The sequence below is a fragment of the Hordeum vulgare genome, chromosome 1H (assembly GCF_904849725.1).
Source record: "Hordeum vulgare subsp. vulgare chromosome 1H, MorexV3_pseudomolecules_assembly, whole genome shotgun sequence".
NCBI lineage: Eukaryota > Viridiplantae > Streptophyta > Magnoliopsida > Poales > Poaceae > Hordeum > Hordeum vulgare.
In genome coordinates this window covers 145,333-168,715 of record NC_058518.1, presented here as the reverse complement: position 1 = coordinate 168,715, position 23,383 = coordinate 145,333, and the positions used below count along the sequence as shown (strand labels likewise).

The following is a 23,383-nucleotide window of genomic DNA, read 5'->3' as shown; positions in this document are numbered from 1 at the left end:
CCACGGAGCGGCAGACGGAGGTCTACCGGTGGACCGGCTATCTCCGCGAGTGGGTCAGTGAGCCGCCCATCTGGTTGGGCGCGACACCGCACCAGGAGGACGCATGCCTCCGGCATTGGAGGGCGATGCACCTGGCGTAGGAGCGCACCGACGACCGTCGACATATGGCACTGGAGCGGGAGGCGGAGGAGGAACGACTGGAGATGAAGGAGGAGGAGCGTGCCCGTGCTGCGCTGCCACCGCCACCAGCACAACCCACGCCAGCGGGACAGACGACGGAGGCATGGGAAGCGGCACTCTGAAACACGGCGTTTCCCTGGGCCGGCCCTACACCAACGCTGGTTGACCTCACTGGCCCCGATGTCGACGCCGATGCCGCCTAGGGTAGCCTCGTAGTTTAGGTTTTTTAATGTTTAATTGTAATGGGGCCGCGTGCACCCTCGCGGGCCTTCGTGGCCGGTTTTAATGTTTAATTATGGTTTGTTTCTTATTTTTGGAAATGTTTGAATTTTATTTTTGATGCGTCGGCAAAATGGATCGGTCCAGCGTTGGGCACATGCGCCGACCCAAATGTCGAAGTGGACGTTGATGTCCACTGGGCCGACCTAAACGAACAAAAAAGGACAAAGTCGTCGTCCGCATGGGTCGGCCGGTTGGAGTTGCTCTAAGTGGGTTGCGCAGTCTCTTTATTCTCATGCCCTCGGACCTCGGCGCTAATCCACAAGACTAAGTAGACTCCAAAAAAATTTACAAGACTAAAACTGTTCGAGTAATGTGAATTCAAAAAAATGTTCGAGTAATCGTAAAATGTTTGTGAATTCATAAAATGTGTGCAAAATCATAAAATATTCACAGTTTAAAAAAATTTGATTTTGTGAAACTGTTCGCAAATTATAAAAATCACTATTTGGAAAATAAAGCCATGAAATAAAATCGTGTACATGATTTTGAATTATTCAAAAAATATTCGTGAATCTGAAAAACAATGAACATGACATTTTCGGATAATATTAAAAAAACTCAACAAAATTGTGAATTTCAAAATTTGTCCCCAATTTGAAAAAGGTTCATTGATACAAAAAATGTTTACTGAGTGGAAAATTGTTCATGAATTCTAAACCTAGTCACGCATTTCAAAAATGTTGTCGTAAACAAAACAAATGTTCATGAATTTTAAAAAATGATCAAGTTTAAAAAAATGTTTGTCAACTCCAAAAACTGTTCGCCGATTTAAAAGACTCTTATGTCCAGGGTTTGAGTAGTTCTTGGAAGGTCTTGATATGTGTAGGTGTTGGAATAGTTTGTGGTCGATGAGATTTGCTTTTAAAGTTTTAAACACTTCCTAGCGCTATATAATGACAAGTGTGTCATGCAGTTGGCAAGCTCATTGCCTTTGAGAGTTACCACGTCGAATGCATTGCGATCACGTGGACACTGCATCCATCATCAACGAGAGTGGAAAGAAAGATAATGGGCAACATGGTGAGCCAGCATGTTAAAATAGAGGACGCTCATATGTTGGGGTATTGAGTCATATTTATTAGGCTAGCGTGTAAATTTTTTTGTCTTCCGTTGCAATCCACGTGCATGTTTGCTAGTAACTATTAATAAACGATACAAATTACGAACTTTGCTTCGGTACACCACCCCCTAGGAAAGTTTATGATGAAGACCAAAGGTGAAGATTAGAAGGCACACCCTTCAATCAAAAAGGATAATATACATGGTCAGTAGAGTGTAATTCAGTGCTATATATAAGGTGAGTCAGTGACCGTATAATCACCGCTTCGTATAATCACCGCTTCACGTATATGGTGGCCGTAATGAGCGTATTCTTAAGTTCAGTGATGGTGACCGCGAGTGTATTTATCTCTATCTAAAGTGTAGGTTGAAAACATGCCAATGCTCCTTAGTTAAGTATACAAGCATGACATTAGTTAGTGTTGCTTACGTACATATATCATATATCATATATGTACAACAGCTAGCTACGGGGCAGACGAGATGAATGGAAGTCCCTGTCATCATATATATATATATATAGGCCCCATGGATAACAAACGTGTTTTTTTCTTGGCTCAGAAAAGGTGACAAGGACTTGAGAAAATCCCATTCCCAGTCAAGTCTTAGTCCCCTTGGGGTGCAGCTCCCTTGAGCATGGCCATGGCGACGAGCGTGATGCCGCCATGGATTTCTCTTCTTCCACGGGAGGAGTTGCTGTACCTGTACGCGGCGGCGGTCGCCGTCACAGCGTGGTGCGCCGTGCGGGCTCTGGAGTGGGCGTGGTGGAGGCCCCGGCGGCTGGGCCGGGCGCTACGGTCGCAGGGCCTCCGCGGCACGACGTACCGCCCCGTCGCCGGCGACACGCCGCTGATGCAGCGGCTCAACAGGGAGGCGAGGTCCCTGGTCATGCCGCTGGGGCGGGGCTGCCACGACGTCGTGCCCCGGGCGATGCCGCTCTTCCACCGAGCCATGCAGGAGCACGGTACGTACGTAGCTACTCGAGCTCGACCATCTGGATTAATTTCCTTCTTCCTTCTTTACTTTTGATTTCAAATTTCTTTGGTCCTGCCTTTGACAAAAGTGTGTTCTCATATATACGCTTCTCCTACTATATACACAATCTAATACAACTATTCTATTCTAGTGTTATACATATTGATGTGTTTTTCTAGTATATATATCTGGTCTGACTGACCTATGAACTTCAATTAATTTGGAACACGTGGAGTACTAACAGATTAAGATATCCAAGAAGGCATCCAAGGATACAAAGATTTGAAAGAAAAGCGTTAAAAACTAAAAAGAATAGAGTATCAAAAAGAAAATTCTATGCTGCATGATTGCATCCAAGGCCTTGTTCCTATTGTCTCAATAACAGTCCAATGAAAGATACGTACTCACACTTGCTACACTAGTGCGATGATGACTCAACTCTAGACTTTAGATCCTACCCTTCTTATTTTAGTGCGATGCATGCATCACGTTCGAGGGGTAAGGGCATCTCCAACGCTAACCTTCAAATACACCGCAAACGTCTCGATCAAACTGTTCGGACGCATTTTATCATCCAGCACGGACCTGTATTTGTCCGTGGATGCGCCTGTTTGTTTGTTTTTTCCTAAAAGCAAACCCGTCGGAGCTTTATGAGACTCCGGACAAACACATGACTGACCAAAAGCCATCACTTGCTCGTCTCTACTCTCCATCCACGCAACACAACTCCTATTCTAGCAGTTGATCCGTGGGATGGGTACACATCACAGGGAACAATTCTCACAATCACCACGAACGAATATCTCAAACACAGGGAACAACTATTATAATCACAAGGAACAATTTTCACAGAGAGAAGAGAGATTCTAAAGAGTGAGGAATAACTCTCTCAATCACATGGGACAACTCTCTCAATCACCAGGAACTATTCTAATGTTATACATATTTATGTGTTTTCTAGTATATATTTGGCCAAACTTAAACTAGTCTGGCTCATGTAAAACTTCAATTAATTTGGAACACGTGGAGTAACAGATTAAAGTATCCAAGAAGACATCTAAGGATACAAAGATTTGTATGAAGAGTGTTACAAAGAATGGAGCATCAAAAAAGAAAATCACATGCTGCATGATTGCATCCAAGGCCGTGTTCCTATTGTCTCAATAGTCCAAGGAAAGATACCCACACTACACTTGTGTGATGATGACTCAACTCTAGACTTTAGATCCCATCCTTATTATTTTAGTGGATGCATGCGTCGGACTTGTGGGTAAGGGCACCTCTAACGCGAACCCTCAAATACACCCCAAACGTTAGGATCAAACAGTTCGGACGCATTCTGTTATCCAACATAGACTTGTATTTGTTCGCAGACGCATCCGTTTGTTCGTTTTTCCTAGAAGAAAACCTATCGGAGCTTTGCGGGAGTTCGTACAATCACACGACGAACCAAAAGTCACCACTTACTCGTCTCTACCCTCCGTCCGCGCAAGACAACTTCTATTCTAGTGGTTGATCCGTGGCATGGGTACAGATCATAGGGAACAACTCTGACAATCACCGGGAACAAATATCTCAATCACGGGGAACAACTATTATAATCACAAGGAACAAGTAACACAGAGAAGAGATTCGAAAGAGTGAGGAATAGCCCTCACAATCGTAGGGAAAAGCTCTCTCAATCACCAGGAACAAATCTCACAATCATAGAGAACAACTCTCTCAATCACCAGGAACAAATCTCACAATCATATATAGGGAACAACTCTCATTCACAAGTTGTTGATGTGTGTTCTGACGGAAGCAAGGTAGTAAGCTATGTGCAAAAAAATCCTTTTGAGTTCATTGCGGCAACCGCATGTTCTCGTATCGTCCGCGAACACATCCGGAAGCAGTCCACAAACGGATAGTGTGTCCGCTTCGGGATGCAGCACTGACAAAGTTGTCAGAATCATGACTCAAGTCTTAGAATGTTACGACCTTATGATCCAAACTAGCCCATCCGACTCTACGATTGATTTTTCTCATAGAATCTAAGTTTCTACGATCCTGATAGTTATGATTCTACGATTCACGGTCCTACAATGGAGCTTCAATCCGATTCATAATCTCGATTCTGACAATTTTTAGCATTGAAGATGCCCTAACCAGCCGTTCATTAAGCATGCATGGTAAACCAATATAGATATTATATACTAAAGGAACAATATAAGATTCTCCTCTAGACACTGCAGTAATACACATCACCAAAATTATATCGACCATCACATCTTTAAATTCTGGCTAGGATTAAGCTAGAAATAAGGAATCACTACTGATGTTGTCTTTGTGAAACAAGTATGTTGAAAGCAAATTATGTAGTCGTGTCAAAGAAAATAATCCTTATTTTGTTTATTAGTGGAACACAACCGATGGGTATTTAAAGATGTACCTAAGCAAATTGACAAGAAAATTCTAAATGTCGATGGTATGAGCAATTATTTCTTTTAAGACTTTTCCATTGTAATTTGTAAAAGTGCTATTAAGTCATTGCCCGTGCATATGCCATTGTAATTTGTAAAACTAATAGTTGGTGTGTGGGCCACTGTGCTGGTTAATATTCTAGCAACATCTTTATTACAAACTAAACAAACACCCTATCCAAAATAAGTGTCATAGTTTTGTTGGTTTAATTTTAAACTAAAACCAGAACGATTATTTTAGATAGGAGGGAGTATATTCGTAGCTACTAATTAACAAATACTCCACTTAGATAAATAGACTAACAGTAACTGCACATGAAAATCGAAACAGGTAACAAAACTACAAAGAAATGATGCTTCCCATTTTGACAGGTAAGATTTCATTCACTTGGTTCGGACCTGTACCCAGGGTGACCATTAGCAAGCCTGAACTGGTGCGAGAGGTTTTGTCCAACAAGTTCGGCCACTTTGAAAAGCTCAAGTTTGGCCGGCTCCAGAGGATGTTGCACAACGGCGTGGGCAGCCACGAGGGCGAGAAATGGGCCAAGCACCGGAGGATCATCAACCCGGCCTTCCATATGGAGAAGCTCAAGGTGATATATATGTACATACCATCTCTATTGTGTCATTAACATGATTGATGCCAGGGAGTGACAAAAGAAATTAACTGGTGTTTGATCAATTTTCAGCGCATGTTGCCGGCCTTCGCAGCATGTTGCACGGAGCTGGTGGAGAGATGGGAAGGCCTAGCCCTAGCCGCCGGCGATGCGCCGTGCGAGGTGGATGTCTGGCCTGACATGCAGAACCTGACGGGGGACGTCATCTCCCGCGCTGCGTTCGGCAGCAGCTACCTGGAGGGACGGAGGATCTTCCAGCTTCAGGGCGAGCAGCTCGAGCTCGTCACGCTCGCCATGAGCAAGTTACACATCCCTGGTTACATGTGAGCCTCATGAGTTGTTGTTCCCTTGCCTTGCTTGTTGCAGTTACTCTCATGCTGCATTGCACTGCAGCAGGCCGGCTGTACTGATGCAATACTTATGTGCAGGCTGTTGCCAACAAAAGCCAACCGGAGGATGAAGCAGATCGCCGGCGAGATCGAGCGGGTCCTCAAGGGCATCATCGCGAAAAGAGAGAGCGCCATGAGAGCCGGCGAGGCCACGAGCGACGACCTTCTCGGGCTGCTGCTGGAGTCCAACATGGCGCACTGCAGGGACTCGAACACCGGCACGGGCATCACGACCGACGAAGTGATCGGGGAGTGCAAGCTGTTCTACTTCGCCGGCGCGGAGACCACGTCGGTGCTGCTCACGTGGACGCTGATCCTGCTCTGCATGCACCCGGAGTGGCAGGACCGGGCCAGGGAGGAGGTCTTGCGCGTCCTCGGCCCAGACGGCACGCCGGACCACGACGCGCTAGGCCGGCTGAGGGTGGTGACCATGGTGCTCTACGAGGCGCTGCGGCTGTACACGCCGTTGACGGCGATCCACCGCGAGACGTACAAGCCCATGGAGCTGGGCGGCGTGAGGTACCCGGCGGGCGTGGTGCTGACGCTGCCCCTGCTGTGCGTGCACCACGACAGGGAGGTGTGGGGCGCCGACGCCGACGAGTTCAGGCCGGAGAGGTTCGCCGAGGGGGTCTCCGGGGCGGCGGCCGCGCCGGCCTTCTTCCCGTTCGGCTGGGGCCCCCGGGTGTGCGTCGGCCAGAACTTCGCGATGCTGGAGGCCAAGATGGGGATCGCCGCCGTCCTGCGCCGCTTCTCCCTGCAGCTCTCGCCGGACTACACGCACGCGCCGTTCCCCGTCGGCATGCTGCAGCCACAGCACGGCGCCCAACTCAGGCTCAAGAGTCTACTGGATCACATGTGAGCTAGCTACTCCTACATATCACAAAATGGGATCCATGATATGGATGTACATCGCTCAACACACAAATTTCCTGCGTGTTGCATATATGGCGTGATGAATATAACAACGTACGCAAATTGCTTGTATCATCATATTATAACAACGTACGCAAGTTCCTCTAGTAGTGCTTGCTCAAGAAAAGCGTTCTTGTGCAGCTAGTACTCTTGATTGTATTGCGTTCACCAAGTGGTAGAGATGTATATATATTTGGAGTTGGAGATTGCACTGGATTAGATAGAATACCACCAAACTGTTTCCATCGATCGTATCAACAGGAGACTTATATATCGTCCTTCAAGTTTTGTACCGTCAAGGCTCGGTGATGATTCTCTTTGGCCGCCTTTTCTCTTTGGCGGTTGCTCGGCTGGCAATTTGTTGTTTTTTTGGGTTCGCCAATCATAGATTGGATCCCATCGCCCATCAACCCTTCAAGTGTCCTTACTCGCCCATCATAAATTGTAATTATCTAAAACTAAACGGGTGACCCATGCGCAATACGGGACCTTTTCTTCTATGACTAGTAGAAGAGAATCTCATGGATAATCCATCCAGAAATAGTTGTAAAAAATGATAAAAATAAATGTAACTAGAAATAAAACACGTCTAGATACATTTATTTCTTCGATAAATATTTTCGAACGTAGAGAGTATAAGTCTTTTTAAAGATTTCAATATTACGAAGCAAAATAAGTAAATCTACACTCTAAAATATGTCTATATACATTTGTATGTAGTTTCTAGTAATCGGGTGTGATTGAGATGGAGATGCGTATGTATGAATTGACTGGCTGACTGGTCGACTATAGATGGCACTGCTAACATTGACAGGAAGAAGTGATGGAAGAAGAAGAAACGGTCAAATTAATTGTTAGCCCCATGAGGATGATGAATATCATGACTGACTTGAAAGTGACGAAGATGTTTTCCCCTTTCTACACGGGTTACACATGATTTATTTTTTCTTTTTTTTTTCTTTTTCTTTTTGTTAGGAGACAAGAGGAGAGGTCAATGGTCTCTGCTTCTAGATGAGATGACAGTGTTTTTCTCTTGCATGTGATTTTGTGTATTAAACATTTACACTAGCAAACATAGAAAATAAAATATGGTGGTAAGCACAGCTTGATTATCATTACTCTTGGATGAAAACAATTTGATTGAAGCAGAGTCTATCCCTATCAGCGTGTAACTACGCATCAAGGAAATGGAATTAAGCTCGGCAGCATTATTCAAGTAACACAGAAGATAACAAACTCACTATGCGAGTGACATCTAGTGATAATTAGTAAAGAAAAGGTTGTGTATATGAGAAACGTAGTTCATAGAGAAAAAAGGGAAAAGGCCTGCAAGATTTTTCTTTTTTAGGAGAGAGAATTTAGGAGTGGACTGTGCTGCAAGCCCACATTGTACAGGAATGAAAGATGCATGTTCGGGGCGAGCGTGGGCCATTGGGCCTTTGTGGGCGGGCCTGCAGCCAAGAGACAAGGGAAGCAAAGTGAAGCGGGCTGCATGTCTGGGCAGTCTCTCCTCTGTCCTAGTGTCAGACCTAGAGTTCGATGTCGTGTCCGAAAACATGTTTCCCCCGTCTGATTCTTTCAACAGCAATGGTCTTTGCCTGTGGTAAATATTTTAGAGGCCCGTAAAGCTGCAGGTCAGCGATGGAGCCGTGTCGAGCTCGATAAAGAGGCGGCCCGTCTCCTTTCCCTTTTTGCGGCCGCTTCGACGGTGCCGAAGAAGAGGGACACACAATGGCATTTTGCGTAGGATTATCCTATCTTTCCAGTCTGTCTTGTAACTTGAACTTACATTCTATAAAAGAGAGGAGACACTCATTACAACGGAAAAAAAAAAAGCCCACACCGTACAGAAATGAAAGGTGCACATTCAGGGCAGTGCGGCCCATTTGGGCCTTTCTGGGCGGGCCTGCAGCAGAGAGGCAAGCAAGCAAAGCAAAGCAAAGTGAAGTGAAGTGGGCTGCGCGGGTGTCTGACAGACAAAGCAGCATGACTCCCGACCAAGCTGCTGCTATCGCCTCCCTGCCCTACCTCGCCGCCGCCGGCGCCACCTCCGGCTCCGTCTCCGGCTCGCTCCGGCGACCCGGACCATCCTGCTCCTTCCCTCCCCGACGCCCTCCGCCCATATACCTCACCTGCGCCGCCTTCCCTTGCACCCCTCCTCCGCGCGCCGCCACGGCGTGGCCGGCCCCCGCCGGCGATGGTACGTTCCTCCCCTTCGCCTGCCCACCGGTGGATACACGGTTGATTGCTATGCTAACTCTGCACTGGATTTTCCAAGCTGAGCTGTGCTGTGTTGTATTGAATTCCCCCTCATTAAATGATAATGCTTTCTTTACTCTCGTATATATAATCTCCAAAAAATCAGCAGGCTCATTTGCTATAATAACTGTGTGCTGCAATTCTCAGAACAGAAACAAAAAAAGGCTGAAACTTTTTCCTGTTAGTTGACCCAATCCCACCCATGCCGTGTCAAAACCAGGTCTTCGACGCTCGAATCCTGCATATCAGCTTACTAACGTCTGTCTGGTCATATCTGTGCGCTATCCAGTGTTTGTGTCCCCCTTGAGGTCATGATTGGATTGTCGTTTTCATTAGCAATACAGCTGTAAACAATACACGCCTCCGGCCGTCGTTTCACTTTCGGCCGGAAATCGCTACTGGCCCGGTAAATTACACCTGTAGATAAAATACCTCTGTATTGAAATACATCGATACCAAGCGCGGCCTGAGCTACTTTTCAAAAAATTACAAAACGCCTTTTACGAACGGTAACGCTCCTGCAATTTTTCCTTGTCTCAGGACAACACATGCTCCGTGGCCCTCCCCAGCCACGATGCTCCAACGTGGAAGCGGTCGGCGACGTGGCAGCAGCGGTGCCCGAAGATTATATAGAGGACACGCCGTCAAGCAGTGGGTATGCGAATGGCCATATGGCCACCGCTTCATCGCACCAAGACCATCCTGAAGGAAGCGCGGGCAAGACAAACGGCAAGGCTACTACTGCCAACGTCGATCAAAAAATGGTCAAGATATCTGACAAGTTGATTGGCGTGTTCATGGTCGACAAGCCTACCCCGACGGATTGGAGGAAGCTGCTCGCGTTCAGCAGGGAGTGGGACAACATAAGGCCGCATTTCTTCAAGCGCTGCCAGGAGAGAGCGGACGCGGAAACAAATCCTGAGATGAAGCACGGTCTTCTCAGGCTGGCTAGAAAACTGAAAGAGGTGGCGTGGGCTTCCTTATCTACAGGATACACTTGACGATTCGGTTTATGATTTAACTTGGCACTTTGCTAATGGTTCCCTGTGCTTTTTCAGGTAGACGAGGACGTACAAAGGCATAATGAACTATTTGAAGTAGTGAAATCCACACCATCTGATAAAATTGGTGATGTTGTTGCTAAGCGCCGTAAAGATTTCACGGTGGAGTTTTTCAACCACCTTTATTATGTCGCGGAGTCATATCAGGACGACCCTGATAAGCAAAAAGGTGAGACATACATGAGATTGTGATTATCATTTTTTTGCAAATTTGGCCTTTTTCCTCTTTCATGTCTTAACGACTGTACATTTCCCCTCCTGATGTCATGTACTCCCTCCGTTCCTAAATACAAGTCTTTCTAGAGATTTCACTAGGTGACTACATACGAAGCAAAATGAGTGAATCTACGCTCTAAAATATGTCTATATACATCCATATGTGGTCTCCTAATGAAAACTCTAAAAGACTTATATTTAGGAACGGAGGGAGTAACAGAGAAACGTAAACTGTCGGTTAGGACACTCGTTTGCTACCTTGCTGGGTCCTAACTACAGATCATTGTTTCCCTTGTTCACCATGTTTCACCTCATTGGTTTGCTTGCAGAGTTGGCAACACTTGGAAATGATTGTGTGGATGCTCTACAAGCTCATGATGACATGTCTGGCAGTCTTCAAGCGTTGAATGTTGCGGAACTAAAGCTAAAGGACATACTCAATTCACCTTCAGTGGACGCTGCATGCCGAAAGATCGATGACTTGGCTGAGAAGAAGGAACTAGACTCCGCGTTGGTGCTGATGCTTTCAAAGGCTTGGTCAGCTGCAAAGGGCACCGACATCACAAAATCTGATGTAAGGGTCTAGGGATGCATTACTTTTATGTGTCTTTCCTATCTGTGTTTCTCTGTACAATTTCATCAGCTTAAGCGGATATACCGACATTCTGCAGGCAAAAGACATAATGTTCCATCTATACATGACTGCTGTAGCCAATCTCCAGAGGCAAATGCCAAAGGATATCAGAATACTAAAGCATCTTATAATGATTGAGGATCCAGCAGAGCGTCTGAGTGCGCTGAATGACGCTTTTACTCCTGGCCCTGAACTTCAGGGCGAGAATGTCGATACATTATTCACGTAAGTATTGTTTGCATTTCAGAAAAAAAGATTCTTTTGTGTAATCTCCAAGCTGATTTGACATAACCCGGTGTATTGCAGGAGTCCTGAGGTGTTGCACACTTGGGCAAGCGCCATAATCGATGCGTATTACAGCAGCAGGGAAGGCACTCTCCTTGGGCAGGCAAGGGACTTGATGAACCCTAAAATTATAAAGAGGGTTGAAGAGCTTGTGAAGACGATCAAGGATCAATACCTCTGACTCTGAATCTCAGCCATCGGAAAGATTGTGGTCTCACGCTCCTAGTGATTGCGCTACAAGTATTATCATCTGAACAACAGGATGGCGCTCTGCTTGCTGCGCAGCGGAGCTCCTGTCGATGGCAGCTGGGAACGAAGAATGCGATACTTCACGGACTAAATCTGGATTGTACGGCGCATAAGTGATTGTAGCATGTGATGTATGGATGTAGGTTTCACTTAGATTGTATGTCTTACTCCCCCAACCTCCCCATAGATAATTAGATAGTGTATGCAGATTGCCTTCTGCTCAGGCAGAATCTGAAGATGACAGCACTTTATTGTGATCACGATAGACATAAAAGATTAATACTGTATTTTTCTTCAGATTTTCTGTGCAAACTTGGGCTGTCACTGCTGAGTGACATAAAAGCGAGTGAATTTGAAGGTAATTTTGTGAATTGCGGCTGGTTATCAAAATTTTGTGAAGTTTGGAAATCTGCCTGCAATCATGGCAGCTGGGTGAAAAAACACATGTTAATTATGTACCTTTTGAAAACCTTTTCATTTGTTAGTTATATGTTAGCTGCTGGTACAGGTAAAGGTACTTCATCATAGCAGCTGATGTTGATCTGAAATCACCATCATGGAAAATATTTCAGCTTGAGAGGTCATAAAGAATTATTTCAAGGGTTTGTTGGTCTTAGAATGCAACCTCTGCCCAGATTTCAATGTAATGAATCATCATCTTAGAGTTAGCGAAACATCAACGTCATTTTGACCGTGCATATCATACAATACATGTGCTGATAATATATTGGAAGAAAGCAAGACTATATTGTCAGTCAAACAGACTTCATCAGTATCCTTTTCTTTTTCTCCCTTAGATGTGGCCTCAACATCATTGTCAAGCCAACAGCACAAAATGAAAGACTAGAAAAGTTCAAACATTTGTGCTATTTCAGTTAGGCAACAGCAAGAGCAGGCAGCCTAACAAGTTGGTTAACAACCACAACAACAGCTAGCTTAATTTGTCAAACAAGAATTACATCTTCTCGTGTGATCTACACATGAGCAATCATAATAAGGCAAGAATTACACCAGACTTTTCGGTGATCGATACAGCCCGGCCGAATCAGTGGGTCGAGAAGAATGGCTACGTACACGTGGAGCACATAAACAAAGGAGAAGCTTGCTACTAGTGATGGTCCTGATGATCATCACAAGATCCGGGAATTTGAGGAGGTGGCCTCGGCGTCGGCCCTACTACGACTGATCCAACTATACTGGCTGAACGCGGAACTGTCATCCTGGTTGCCCTGCACCATCTGCTGGAACATCCTGATATCTGCGGTGTTTGCCACGTTGAAGAGCTCGCTTTGCCCTGGCTGGACGCCGTTCGTTAGGTCAATATCCGCTAAGCTATCAAGGACACGCACCACCTGAAAGGAGCGTGAGATGAATGACAAGTTGTTAATCCTCTGACCAGATCAAATAAAATAAAATGGTGTGATTTTCCTTCTGCAGAAGATTAGGAAGTAAAGTTGGCATACAATTTTGTCTGTGTGCGCATTGGATGTGGTGCTGAGATTCACCACAAGGCTCAGAAGTTACGATGTCCGATGTTCCGCTAACAAGGACAATTTATTCTGATGGCAGAAGGATTTGACAAGGACAAGACTACCTAAATGAACATTGTTTACCAAACGTTGGTATTTTGTTGTTTAGTGGTTGGTACCTCCCAAGCATGCGTCTCATTTTATTGGCTGTCGGAATGTCCACATAATACTACTCCCTCCATACCTAAATAGTTGTAGTTGGGGAGAACTAAACTAGTTCTCCCCAACTACAATTATTTAGGTATAGAGGGAGTATATGATAGTAATATAAAGTGGTCAGATAGACAATGTTCATGCGTACCTGGCTCATTCTGGGCCTCTTTGATGACGAGTGTCGAATGCAGGCTGCTGCAGATTCAATCATACGGAACATTTCGACCTCATTGAAATTCTTCTCAAGCCTAGGGTCGACCAACCCTTCCAGCTTTCCGGTCTCAAGAGCTCGACTAAGCAATGGTCTAGCCTGCAAATAATGTCGGTTTGAAAAAAAAATTAAACAAGGACAGACCAACTAAATGAAGGAACATGTGGGAGGAACTACATGTCCATTTAAATAAAGAGCAAATAAGCACCCAAGTTAATGTTGTGAGGAAGAAACGCCAGAATATTTCTATACAAGATAAATCATGATGTGTTATCACACAAAATACAAATACAGAAACCCGGCATTTAAAGTGAAATTTGAACTTATAACCTCTAGAACTACTAATACATTATACATGCATGAAGTAAGTTTGTACGGCATGACTATTCTAATCAACAACAAAAACATAGGAACAAGGCTATCACACAAAATACAATAACTCACCCACTCAACAAGGCTCTCATCTCCCAATGGTCTTGATGAATCGACGGGCTTTCGACCGGTCATAAGCTCTAAAAGAACAACACCAAAAGAGAACACATCGGATTTCTCAGTCAGCTTGCCACTTGATGCATACTCTGGAGCCATGTATCTGCAGGAAAGAAAGAAAGAAAAGGTGAACTTTTTTAGTCATCAATTCTATATGATCATAGTATATGCTAATGAATTTGCCAGTACTTTGCTCACCCAAATGTCCCCATAACCCGTGTAGTCACATGTGTCACAGCATCCAAAGCCAGTCTTGCAAGACCAAAATCAGCCACCTAGAGTTCACGAATAGCATCTTATCAGCAAATGAACTAAATCATGAGATGTTCTCAGGCTCGTTTAGGGAATGCAATTACCAATGCGTCAAAGTTATTATCCAGCAAAATGTTTGAGGATTTGATGTCTCGGTGGATAATCCTTGGATGGCCTGGTCAAAGAAGGCAGACGGGTCAACACAAAACCGGAATAATAAACGGGAAAAATGAGAAAAAATGGCAAGAAAGGGCATTACAATCTTCATGCAGGTATGCTATTCCACGAGCAGCACCGGCAGCGATTTTAACCCTAGCCGGCCACTCCAAAACAGGCCTTCCCTGTCCTGCGGCCGCAAACATTTCAGAACCACCTCAGTTTGTACAGCCAGAAGCTATATATGGCAATGCTCTTTGCACAACAATATTGACAAAATGTTAAGAAGCTTACCGTGAAGATGATAATGCAGGGTGTCATTCGACACGAAATCGTAGACGAGCAGCCTCTGGCTATTGGCAATGCAGTACCCCACGAGAGAAACCAAATGCCGGTGATGCACGCGACTGATGATCTCCACCTCGGCCTGGAACTCGCGTTCCCCTTGCCCGCTGCCGTCCCTCAGCTGCTTGACAGCCACGTCTTTCCCTTCGGGCAGGCGTCCTTTGTACACGGACCCGAACCCTCCTTCGCCGAGCAAATTGCTTGGCGAGAAGCCGTCGGTTATCTGGTACATTTCTTGGTAAGTGAAGAAGCGTGAGTTGCCCATGCTCATGTCGGACACGCACGCTTTCAGCCTCGGGCTCCCGGCGCTGTAGTTGGTGTGGACGGAAGGGTCGGCCGACGACGACAACGCCGCGTTCGCCGAGCCCGAAGGAACTGCAAAAAACATCAGTTTGAACTGAATTAGTGAGTGTGAGTGTGGACTGAATTCACATTCAGCATCAGGTTGAACTGAAGTGAAGTGGTAGGTACCTGAACCTGAGGAGGGTGGCAGCTCTGAAGAGTAGGGCGGCGACCTGAAGCCGGGACGGTAGTCGTCCCTCCCCCGCCTCCGCTTCTTGGTGTAGAGGACGGCGGCCGCTATGAGGGTGACGACGAGGAAGGCGAGCACGGCGCCGACGGCGATGACGACGCTGTTGCTTGCCGTCCCGTTGCTGCCCGGCGGGGGCGAGGCCCTGCCGCCCCGGTCCCCGGCGGACTGCGTGGAGGACTTGTTGGGGCTCCTGCCGTGCTGGTTGGCCGGGTCGACGGCCGTGGCCGGCGTGGGCAGCTGCGGGTGGTGGCCGGCCGCGGGAGGTGGCGTCGGCGAAGGCTTGGCCCGCGTCGGGGCGTGGGCGGGAGGCGAGGCGGCCGGTGACGGTGCGCCCGGCGCGGTTCTCGGCGGGGGAGCGTCCGGCGTGGTTCTTGGAGCGGGAGCCGTCGGCGGCGTGGTTGTTGGGGGCGGCGGTGCTGCGGCGGGGGGCCGCTTGGGAGGGGGAGAAGGTGGGGTGGTGGTTGGGGTCGGCGTGGTGGAAGGCGCGGGCTTTGGAGGGGGGAGCGCGGCGGGCGGCGGTGAGGCTGGCGGTGGGGAGGCGGCAAGCTTGGGACTTGGAGGTGGGGCGGGGGGCGGGGAGGAGGGAGGTGGGGAGGTGGTGGGCGCGGCGGTGTCGGCTGCCGGAGTTGCATTGGTGCGGCTGGAGGAGGCCGGCGCGGGCGCGGAGGCGAGGGCCCGGGAGCGCGCGGAAGGGGCCGGCGCCGACGCCGCCATGGCTGCTCCCTGTCCCTGGCTTGAGTAGAGTGGAGCTGTCCGTCTGTCTATGTAGCTGGGTTGGGGGATTTGGCAGGCATGGCGGCTAGCCGGGAGGTAGGTTCAAATCGAATGAAGAGGAAGAGGAAGAGGGAAGCGGGGGACAGACAGATCCATTGGAATCAGTGCTCCATCTCCATGGATGAGGATGAGGATGAGGATTGGAATGGAATGGAATCAGAGAGAGAGAGGGGGAGGGAGGAAGATGAATCCAATCCCTTTTCTTTTGCTGCCTGCTTTATTATTTACACAAACGCACTCCTTTCCTTTCCCCTAGCTACGCTACGCTACGGTGGTAAGCTACAATAAATTAGGTATGATGAGATGATTTCACTCAGATTAGAGTGGATGGATAGTGTGATGTGAGGATGAATCAACTCATCATCAGCTCAGCTCAGCTTAGGTAATCAATCTTGCTGCTGTGAGAACAAAAGTGAAGAGAAGAAAGGTGGAATATTTTGGTGTGTTGTGTCGGCACAAGAAGCAAGTGAAGAATGAGGAGCGTGTAGGTGTAGGTGTAGGCGAGGCAAAGTGGAAGCCGAGGAAAATGACGAACGACTCCAATTTGGAACAAGAATAAACCGTTGGTTGGTTCTTACTTCCTTCCCCCTCCCACCTTCCCGGTTTCATACTCTTTTTCCCTCTTCCCTTTTTTAAAAAATACAACACATACAAAACAAACAAACATCTAACTCTGCTCAAAAGAGCGAAATGAGTATGAAACCCTCTTTTTTTATTTTTTGCTTTTTTGGAATTAACAAACACCGGTCAACCGGTTGGTTTTTGAACCACGTTTGTAAATTAAATAGTTTGCGCTCCAAACTAGGTTAACCCTTTTCGCCTTTTTTTCCCTCCTTTCTTGCTAAAGGGTAAAGCAGCCTCCCATCCTTTTTTTTTCAAATCAGACAATTAAAAATAGTAAAACATGTACATCTCATTCGACACCGTAGACGGTGTCACCGCTCCGACAGAACAAGACACACTAAATGATACAACAACCCGCAACACGTCGAAAGCGGATACCATCCGTTGTGAAAACCGAAACCAGATTAACCAGCAATGCGAAAAAGGAAAAGAAAACTCAACCATCATGACCATGAACGATAACTCCGAGGATGCGCTTGGTTACTTGCATGGGTTTTTGGCATTCTGCATCTGTGGCTTGATCGAGTGAATGAAACGAAAGAAAAACATGCTCTGCACATAGTTTATTTGCCTGCATGGGTTAATGAGCTATGGTGAGGAGGGCCACCTTTTATCAAGGTTGAGCATGTCATTGACCGACTCTCCAGGTGCAGCAGATGTTCATCATCAGCATGACTTCCGGTGCTCGGTCAAGCCAGTGGGCATCGACAAGGACTCCAACCTATAGGTGCAAAAATAATCTTGCAGAAGTGAGTTGGGTATGAGTTCTTATGGAAATGGGCGTAATTCTGAGGCCTCTTGGGGGAGCATTGCCGACCTCCACCACAACCTTGCCTTTTCGAGGACTTGTCGAGGACGGGCTTGTCATTCTGCGTTGAACAAATGAAGAAGAGATCAATGAAGGTCCCATGGATGCAAATCAAAATGCAATATACAAATGAACCAGGCTAGTGGAGGTATGTTGAAAATACAGTATTCCTTCATTCCCACCACCTCTCTTGTTGTTTCTACTATCTCCTATTCCAAAGTTGTCTCTTTTTCTCTCTCTCTCTTTCTCTGAGCGCCTCAGGCTCGCCGTTCTTAGTGAAAATCATCCGCAAGCCCTTTCACTCCCCCCCCCTATCCCTAATTGGATATGATTTCTTTGATCCCAAATCAAAGCCCGGATCTTTCAATCGACGCCTAAATCCAATTCGCAAATAGTGTAATCCATGCCTAAATTGAATTTGAGAATTGTAATCATTGAATAAATCAATGCCCACTTCAATCACTCATCGAGGACAAAGGTCTTGCCACCATTTGGCGAAAGTGTGGTTGAGGAGTGCTTGCCGTCCAGATCTAGCCTCCGATGCTTGCCGTCAGTGCGACCTGTCCAGATCTTGTGATCGTGCCGCCAGTGAAAGAGTGAAGAGAGGGGAGAATGAGTGGTGAGAGGATTTATCCCGCCCCTTCGGTAACCAACGTGTCGTCTCTCGCGTGCTACCACCTTCACCCCATGTGTGCTCACTTTCATCGCTCGATCTGACTCATTGGAAGTGTACTTGTGAGCATACGTGCAACCTCGCCAAGCATCAAGGCCACCAGCCCTACGCCACCCCTACCACCACCCGGGCGATAGAAGGGACGCCATGGAGGTGGGGCATCACAAGGGCCATGGAAGTGGAGTCAATTTTTTTATTAGGCATTTTTTTCATGTATGATGGCCAAGAAGTTGATTTATGTTAATTTTTGGGTTGAAGTGTCAGCCCGATAGAAATGCCACATGTCACAAATTGATTACATGTGTGATCGCGAGCAATTACTAGGTTAAAAGAAAATACATCTAACAATCCAGAATTTACCTCAAATACAAATAGGCCTAGTAAAAAGGGACACAGGGAGTATTTATTTTGATCTTTCAAAGTTTAAAAAATAAGAAAAATCTCACATGCGCATATTCAAATGCACAGTAGGTCCACTAGATTTTATGGGAAAATCTCAACTCATCACATGTATCGTTTCAGTATCATTGTTTTTTGTACCGGCCAAAACTTAATACTTCCTCCGTTCCAGAACAAGTATGGTGGTTTTAATTCAGATTCAAAATAACACGACGACTAGAATTATTTTATGACAGAGGGAGCAATTATTTGTACATATTTATCAATAAGTTAGAGTGCTCGTTGTAGCTCCAGAAACACAAGCAATCACATCCCCTCTTTGGTGTACCACGAGAGGCATTATGTGGCATCCATCTTGTTGTTAGTTTACAATTATCCACTCCACACCCACCAAGATAAATCAACAAGACGATGATGTGGGTGGCCCGATGACAAGCACAAGCACAAGCACAATGCATTACAATTATTAACAACCAGCAGGACAACAAGATCAGGACAGTTGCAACCACTGCAACAGACAGCCACCATTGCATGCTTCTCTCTTCTTTGACTGACCCCAACCAAAAGCAGCACCAACAAAGACCAGGCCACACAAAGTGACTGCTTTGTGAGCCCCTCCAACTTTGCGGCCGAGCCTGCGGACCCGCCTCCTCCGTACCCATCGCTCATGATGTGAGTGGTGGCTCCGTGTGAATTAATTTATATTCTTGTTAGACATTTACGAAATAATTAATAAAATTGACTGCATGCATTGATTGATGCAGAGGCAGGGGGTTTAACCTCCTTTTCCAAAAGAAAAATAGCCGATGGCGGGGAGGGGGTCTCAGTGCCTCGGCTCCGGCTGGTAATTTGGGCCAACTGCGTTCAAATGGATGTCGCTATTTTTCTTGTAAGGGTGGCGTTCAAATGGATGGCGACGCTTCATTTTAAGTTGGTCTTCCAGGTTTCGATCCCCTTCAAATTTGTTCTTTGCGACAGAGATTCCCGCCATCTCCTTGTGAAGGTGAGGCTAGGGTTTCTCTCCATTCATGTGTGATGGCGAGTTTCGATGTCAACCGTTTCAAAACAATGACTTCAAGTGTTTGTTGGCGATGACTTCACCTTTGGGATAGTGGTCATTAGAGGCATGAGCACGAAGACTTTTCGTCTGTCATTGACAAAGTTAGGCCGACTTCTGCAGGGGAGCAGTGACATCAACACAATGACACTCATTTTGCGTTGGTAGTGGTCGTTCAGAGGTACAAGATCCTCGCTAGAATTTTTATTATGTTTGACATTCTGATAAATCTTTATAAATAATATACCTGGGTATTTTCTGAAAGAAGAAAAGAAAAATACAAGACCAGACAACAAACAACAGAACATAGTGGTGTGGTGTCATGAGGTGGCCCTGCCTAGTGTCCAGTGTCCTTCCCTAAGGATAAGCTATGCCCACACGAGAGATATAGACAAGCAAAAAAGGTGATTTGGGCCAACTGCCATCCACTCTGCCTGCCTGCTAATCCATCACCTTAACAAGACATCAACATTGCACTCAAAATCACCATAATTATCATCATTATGATGATCAGTTAGCCCTCAACATTCAGGCAAACAAAAACATCACTTCCCTCACCAAGGCAAACAAGCAGCTCATAAATATATGTCACCATTGCTCAATACCAGTATATATATGATTAATTAATACCAGGTCTAACACAAAGGGAGAGGACTCACTCACACCTGACCTGGTGCCACAACACAATCTGATTGGATACATCATCTCATCAACATACTCATCACAGGACTAGTAACAATCGATCCAAGATAGCAGCACTAACAAAACTTCAGTTAAAAACAGAGAGAGAAAAGAGAAAACATGAGCCATGATTGGCCGGCTTATTGCTTTGCTCAGCCTAACAGCTGCTGAGCATCATCCTCTGCCTCCTCCTCCTAGGCGAGGAGGAGGCTTCTTCAATTGCTTCACTGCAGAACGGTCATGAGCTCAAACTCGATCAAGGACACGTTGTTGTCCTCCTTGACCTTGAAGTCCGCCGGGCTCTCGGCGGCCTTGAGCGTCCCCCACTTGTCCACGGCCAGGCGCATCGACCCCTTGTACATGTCCACCCTCGCCTTCCTCGCCTCCACGACCGCCCCGGGCTTCATGATATCCACTGGAGCAACAAAACAACTAGTCGTCAGCACAATAATTGAACAAAAGCGCACATGTATTTTTTGATAACTAAAACTCGCAAACATATTACTAGGAGATAACCAATTGCCAACTGTTGAGTCAGGCAGACAAAATAAGAAACAAACAGAGTAACAATCAAGCTAAGCCAGCAACGAGTGAACACGGGCAGGTTGTTTGGACTGACAAAAAAGAGTTATGCATCATGATCTCAACTCAAGTTCATTCGGACCGATAAGCATACCACGCGTTAGTCTATAATAAAAGTTTAAATGCTACGTATATAGGTCTGGCTGAACCAGTACAATTTCAGATATGTTGGGAACGAAACTAGAGCATGCATAAACAGAAGTATGATGGAATAATGGGAGGAGATTTGAATAAGATAATTTGTTGGAAACCGGGCAGGTAAGTCACGGGAAGGTGGCCCGGACCTAGTAATCAATGAATGAATGAATGCTAAATAGTATTACGAAAGGAAAAAACAAATACAGGGATGAGACCTTTGATGGGAAGAAGAAGACTGATTTTGCAAATTAAAATCCTGGTAGTATTACATTGTTTGTGCAATGAAGGCGCGATGTTGTTTGGAGAAAAGATCCATGATGCCATTGCCACCAACTATGACCAGAAACAGGTTTTACCACGAGCATTCAATCTTATTATAGGTTGCTCCTTGGTTGTTTTTTATTAACAAGCAACCAACAGATAATAAGACCCCCCCAATTCATCAATCAGGCAAACGCAGGAACATGTATTGGACTGGATTGGATTGGATTGGACTATCTTAGATTAGATGCAGGATTGAAGAGAGCAGCAGATAATTACCTTGCTCGTTGCGTGCTGTGAATACGACGACCCCGGTGTCGTCGCCGACGATGCACTCTGCGATGCGCATGTTGTTGCCGGCCCTTCCGCCCTGGTGCTGCCTGTGGAGGACGACGGGCTTGGAGCTGAGGACCCTGAGCTGGAGGTTGTGGCCGTAGGTGCCCGGCCGGAGCTCCTCCACCTTGTCGAACGTCATCCTCGCTGCCCTTGCCCTGAAGAAGCAGAACAAACCGATGGATTTCCGTGTGGACAAGTCTTGGGACGAATTCGTCGGCGACGCGTGGTGTGGTGTGGTGTGTTTAGGGTGGCGGGGATCGGGATCTTGAAGAAGAAAGAAAGAAAGAAAACAAGATCTGGTCCGATCCGATCTGATCTCCGATTTGGAGCTAGGCTTGAGCAGAGGCAGAGTAGCGCATCCGAGGAGGACACGAGTGAGTACGTACCTGCTTCTGCTTGGTCGGCTGGTTGGTTGTCGACGGTGGAGCAGAGCAGAGGTTGGAGATGAGATCCCGACGAGGTCTCTTCTTCTCCGCTCTGCTGCTGGTGGATGAGAAGAAGAAGAGACGGAAACCGGGCCGCAACTTGTAATTTTGTTTCCGACGAACCAATCCAAATTCTTGTTTGTTTGCGTCTAGCCCAACCCGGCCCGGCCCGGCCCGTCTCTCTTATATTTCTTGTTTGTTTGTTTGTTTGACAACCATCAACACAATCCAAAATCTTGTTTGTTTGTCCACCATCAACAAATCCTTCTACTTCGAGTCGGTGTGGCACCTCGGTAGAGGGCCGACGCACGCTCGTCTCCAGGATAAGACCGGGCGCACGCCAAAGACATGACACATCAATTCCAGGGAAAAATGGCTTTATTAACATAATGGAGTATTACAATACTGTTGTTTACAACAATATTACATAACTCCAAGGTTAACTAAATGGTAGCAAAGGTCTTGATTGAGCGGCAACGATGTCTCTGGTTGGGCTCCATAACTCGCACGACTAGCTCGGTCACGATCTAGCACTACGAATCTTCTCCTGCAGCTGCACGGGGAACTTGACGGAACACATCCTGACGACGAAGTCGCCGGATAGCTCCTAGAATGGAGTTTCGGTGGATGTTCCCGGGTTGATATGGGTCCACAGATTGCGAGGGCGGTACTAGCTGCGAAGGTGGCACTGGGTTTGGCAACAGGGAACGGGTGGACTGGGTGCAACTTGACAGGTCGCACGGTATGCTTCCGTAACAATCCATGTGGTGTCATGGGTAACGACTTTGAACTCTCTAAGAATGCCGGAGAGCAATAGTCCCTGGGCAGCAACAAACTAGATCAATCGAGCTATTGCTGGGTCTGCGTCTTCGACTGTGCCGGAAAAATCGCAACATGCGTCTGACGTAGAGGGAAAATAGCAAAACTCTTGCATTTCCGCCACTTGCGATAACTGGAAACGAAGACGGATGATGGCTTCCACAACAGCTATCTGGACGGCCAACATGGGAGCGGGCTTGGGTTTTCCCCGAAAATTCATGGGCTTTCCATCCGCTGCTCGGCCTGGGTTGATATGCACCTCTGCATAGAATTGGCAAAGATGGAGAACGGGTTCCGATTGGAACACCATATATACTGGAGGCTTACTACGGCCAAGGGCTCGGGTGAGCATACTCGAAAGGATGGGCGGGAAGCCAGGATAATCATTGGCCAAGGTTCGGCTATGGAAAGTGGGTGTTTTGGACGAACTGGCCATGGCTGCTGGTTTGGGGATACTAGCCTGGGTTCTCTTGCAGGGATTTGGCTTACTAGATGGAGAGAGCTGCGGCTCACAAGTGGGAGGGGTTAAATAGGCAGTCGGGCTGGAACACACCAGGAT

At 46.7% G+C, this 23,383-nt stretch overlaps 4 protein-coding genes across 4 annotated transcripts; 2 read left to right on the top strand and 2 right to left on the bottom strand.

Annotated features, from left to right (window-relative positions):
• Positions 1–2,073: 2,073 nt before the first annotated feature.
• LOC123428321 (cytochrome P450 72A15-like) lies at positions 2,074–7,107 on the top strand. The gene is made up of 4 exons (XM_045112834.1): positions 2,074–2,485; positions 5,331–5,551; positions 5,648–5,898; positions 6,004–7,107. The coding sequence occupies exons 1-4, from the start codon at positions 2,158–2,160 to the stop codon at positions 6,821–6,823; spliced, it is 1,620 nt and encodes a 539-aa protein (XP_044968769.1). The 5' UTR covers positions 2,074–2,157; the 3' UTR covers positions 6,824–7,107.
• A 1,737-nt stretch (positions 7,108–8,844) lies between these two features.
• LOC123427420 (uncharacterized protein At4g37920) lies at positions 8,845–11,951 on the top strand. The gene is made up of 6 exons (XM_045111828.1): positions 8,845–9,076; positions 9,676–10,100; positions 10,194–10,365; positions 10,742–10,986; positions 11,084–11,271; positions 11,353–11,951. The coding sequence occupies exons 1-6, from the start codon at positions 8,863–8,865 to the stop codon at positions 11,510–11,512; spliced, it is 1,404 nt and encodes a 467-aa protein (XP_044967763.1). The 5' UTR covers positions 8,845–8,862; the 3' UTR covers positions 11,513–11,951.
• Positions 11,952–12,492: 541 nt separating this feature from the next.
• LOC123426545 (proline-rich receptor-like protein kinase PERK8) lies at positions 12,493–16,545 on the bottom strand. The gene is made up of 8 exons (XM_045110735.1): positions 15,187–16,545; positions 14,665–15,090; positions 14,474–14,560; positions 14,319–14,389; positions 14,161–14,237; positions 13,918–14,065; positions 13,411–13,572; positions 12,493–12,932 (listed from the first exon to the last, which is right to left on the bottom strand). The coding sequence occupies exons 1-8, from the start codon at positions 15,959–15,961 to the stop codon at positions 12,711–12,713; spliced, it is 1,968 nt and encodes a 655-aa protein (XP_044966670.1). The 5' UTR covers positions 15,962–16,545; the 3' UTR covers positions 12,493–12,710.
• A 3,612-nt stretch (positions 16,546–20,157) lies between these two features.
• Positions 20,158–22,115, bottom strand: LOC123425748 (uncharacterized protein At4g28440-like). Its single transcript, XM_045109790.1, has 3 exons — positions 21,967–22,115; positions 21,524–21,735; positions 20,158–20,678 (listed from the first exon to the last, which is right to left on the bottom strand). The coding sequence occupies exons 2-3, from the start codon at positions 21,717–21,719 to the stop codon at positions 20,488–20,490; spliced, it is 387 nt and encodes a 128-aa protein (XP_044965725.1). The 5' UTR covers positions 21,720–21,735; positions 21,967–22,115; the 3' UTR covers positions 20,158–20,487.
• Positions 22,116–23,383: the final 1,268 nt, after the last annotated feature.

Excerpts from the sequence above, each read along its gene's own strand:
- LOC123428321 (XM_045112834.1), top strand. The coding sequence starts at position 2,158 with ATGGCCATGGCGACGAGCGTGATGCCGCCATGGATTTCTCTTCTTCCA. Across the intron at positions 2,486-5,330 it reads CCGAGCCATGCAGGAGCACG|GTAAGATTTCATTCACTTGG; the intron begins GTACGTACGTAG and ends CCATTTTGACAG. Across the intron at positions 5,552-5,647 it reads TCCATATGGAGAAGCTCAAG|CGCATGTTGCCGGCCTTCGC; the intron begins GTGATATATATG and ends ATCAATTTTCAG.
- LOC123427420 (XM_045111828.1), top strand. The coding sequence starts at position 8,863 with ATGACTCCCGACCAAGCTGCTGCTATCGCCTCCCTGCCCTACCTCGCC. Across the intron at positions 10,101-10,193 it reads TGGCTAGAAAACTGAAAGAG|GTAGACGAGGACGTACAAAG; the intron begins GTGGCGTGGGCT and ends GTGCTTTTTCAG. Across the intron at positions 11,272-11,352 it reads AATGTCGATACATTATTCAC|GAGTCCTGAGGTGTTGCACA; the intron begins GTAAGTATTGTT and ends GGTGTATTGCAG.
- LOC123426545 (XM_045110735.1), bottom strand. The coding sequence starts at position 15,961 with ATGGCGGCGTCGGCGCCGGCCCCTTCCGCGCGCTCCCGGGCCCTCGCC. Across the intron at positions 14,390-14,473 it reads AGCATACCTGCATGAAGATT|GCCATCCAAGGATTATCCAC; the intron begins GTAATGCCCTTT and ends TTCTTTGACCAG. Across the intron at positions 14,238-14,318 it reads ATAATAACTTTGACGCATTG|GTGGCTGATTTTGGTCTTGC; the intron begins GTAATTGCATTC and ends CGTGAACTCTAG.
- LOC123425748 (XM_045109790.1), bottom strand. The coding sequence starts at position 21,719 with ATGACGTTCGACAAGGTGGAGGAGCTCCGGCCGGGCACCTACGGCCAC. Across the intron at positions 20,679-21,523 it reads CACAGCACGCAACGAGCAAG|TGGATATCATGAAGCCCGGG; the intron begins GTAATTATCTGC and ends TTGTTGCTCCAG.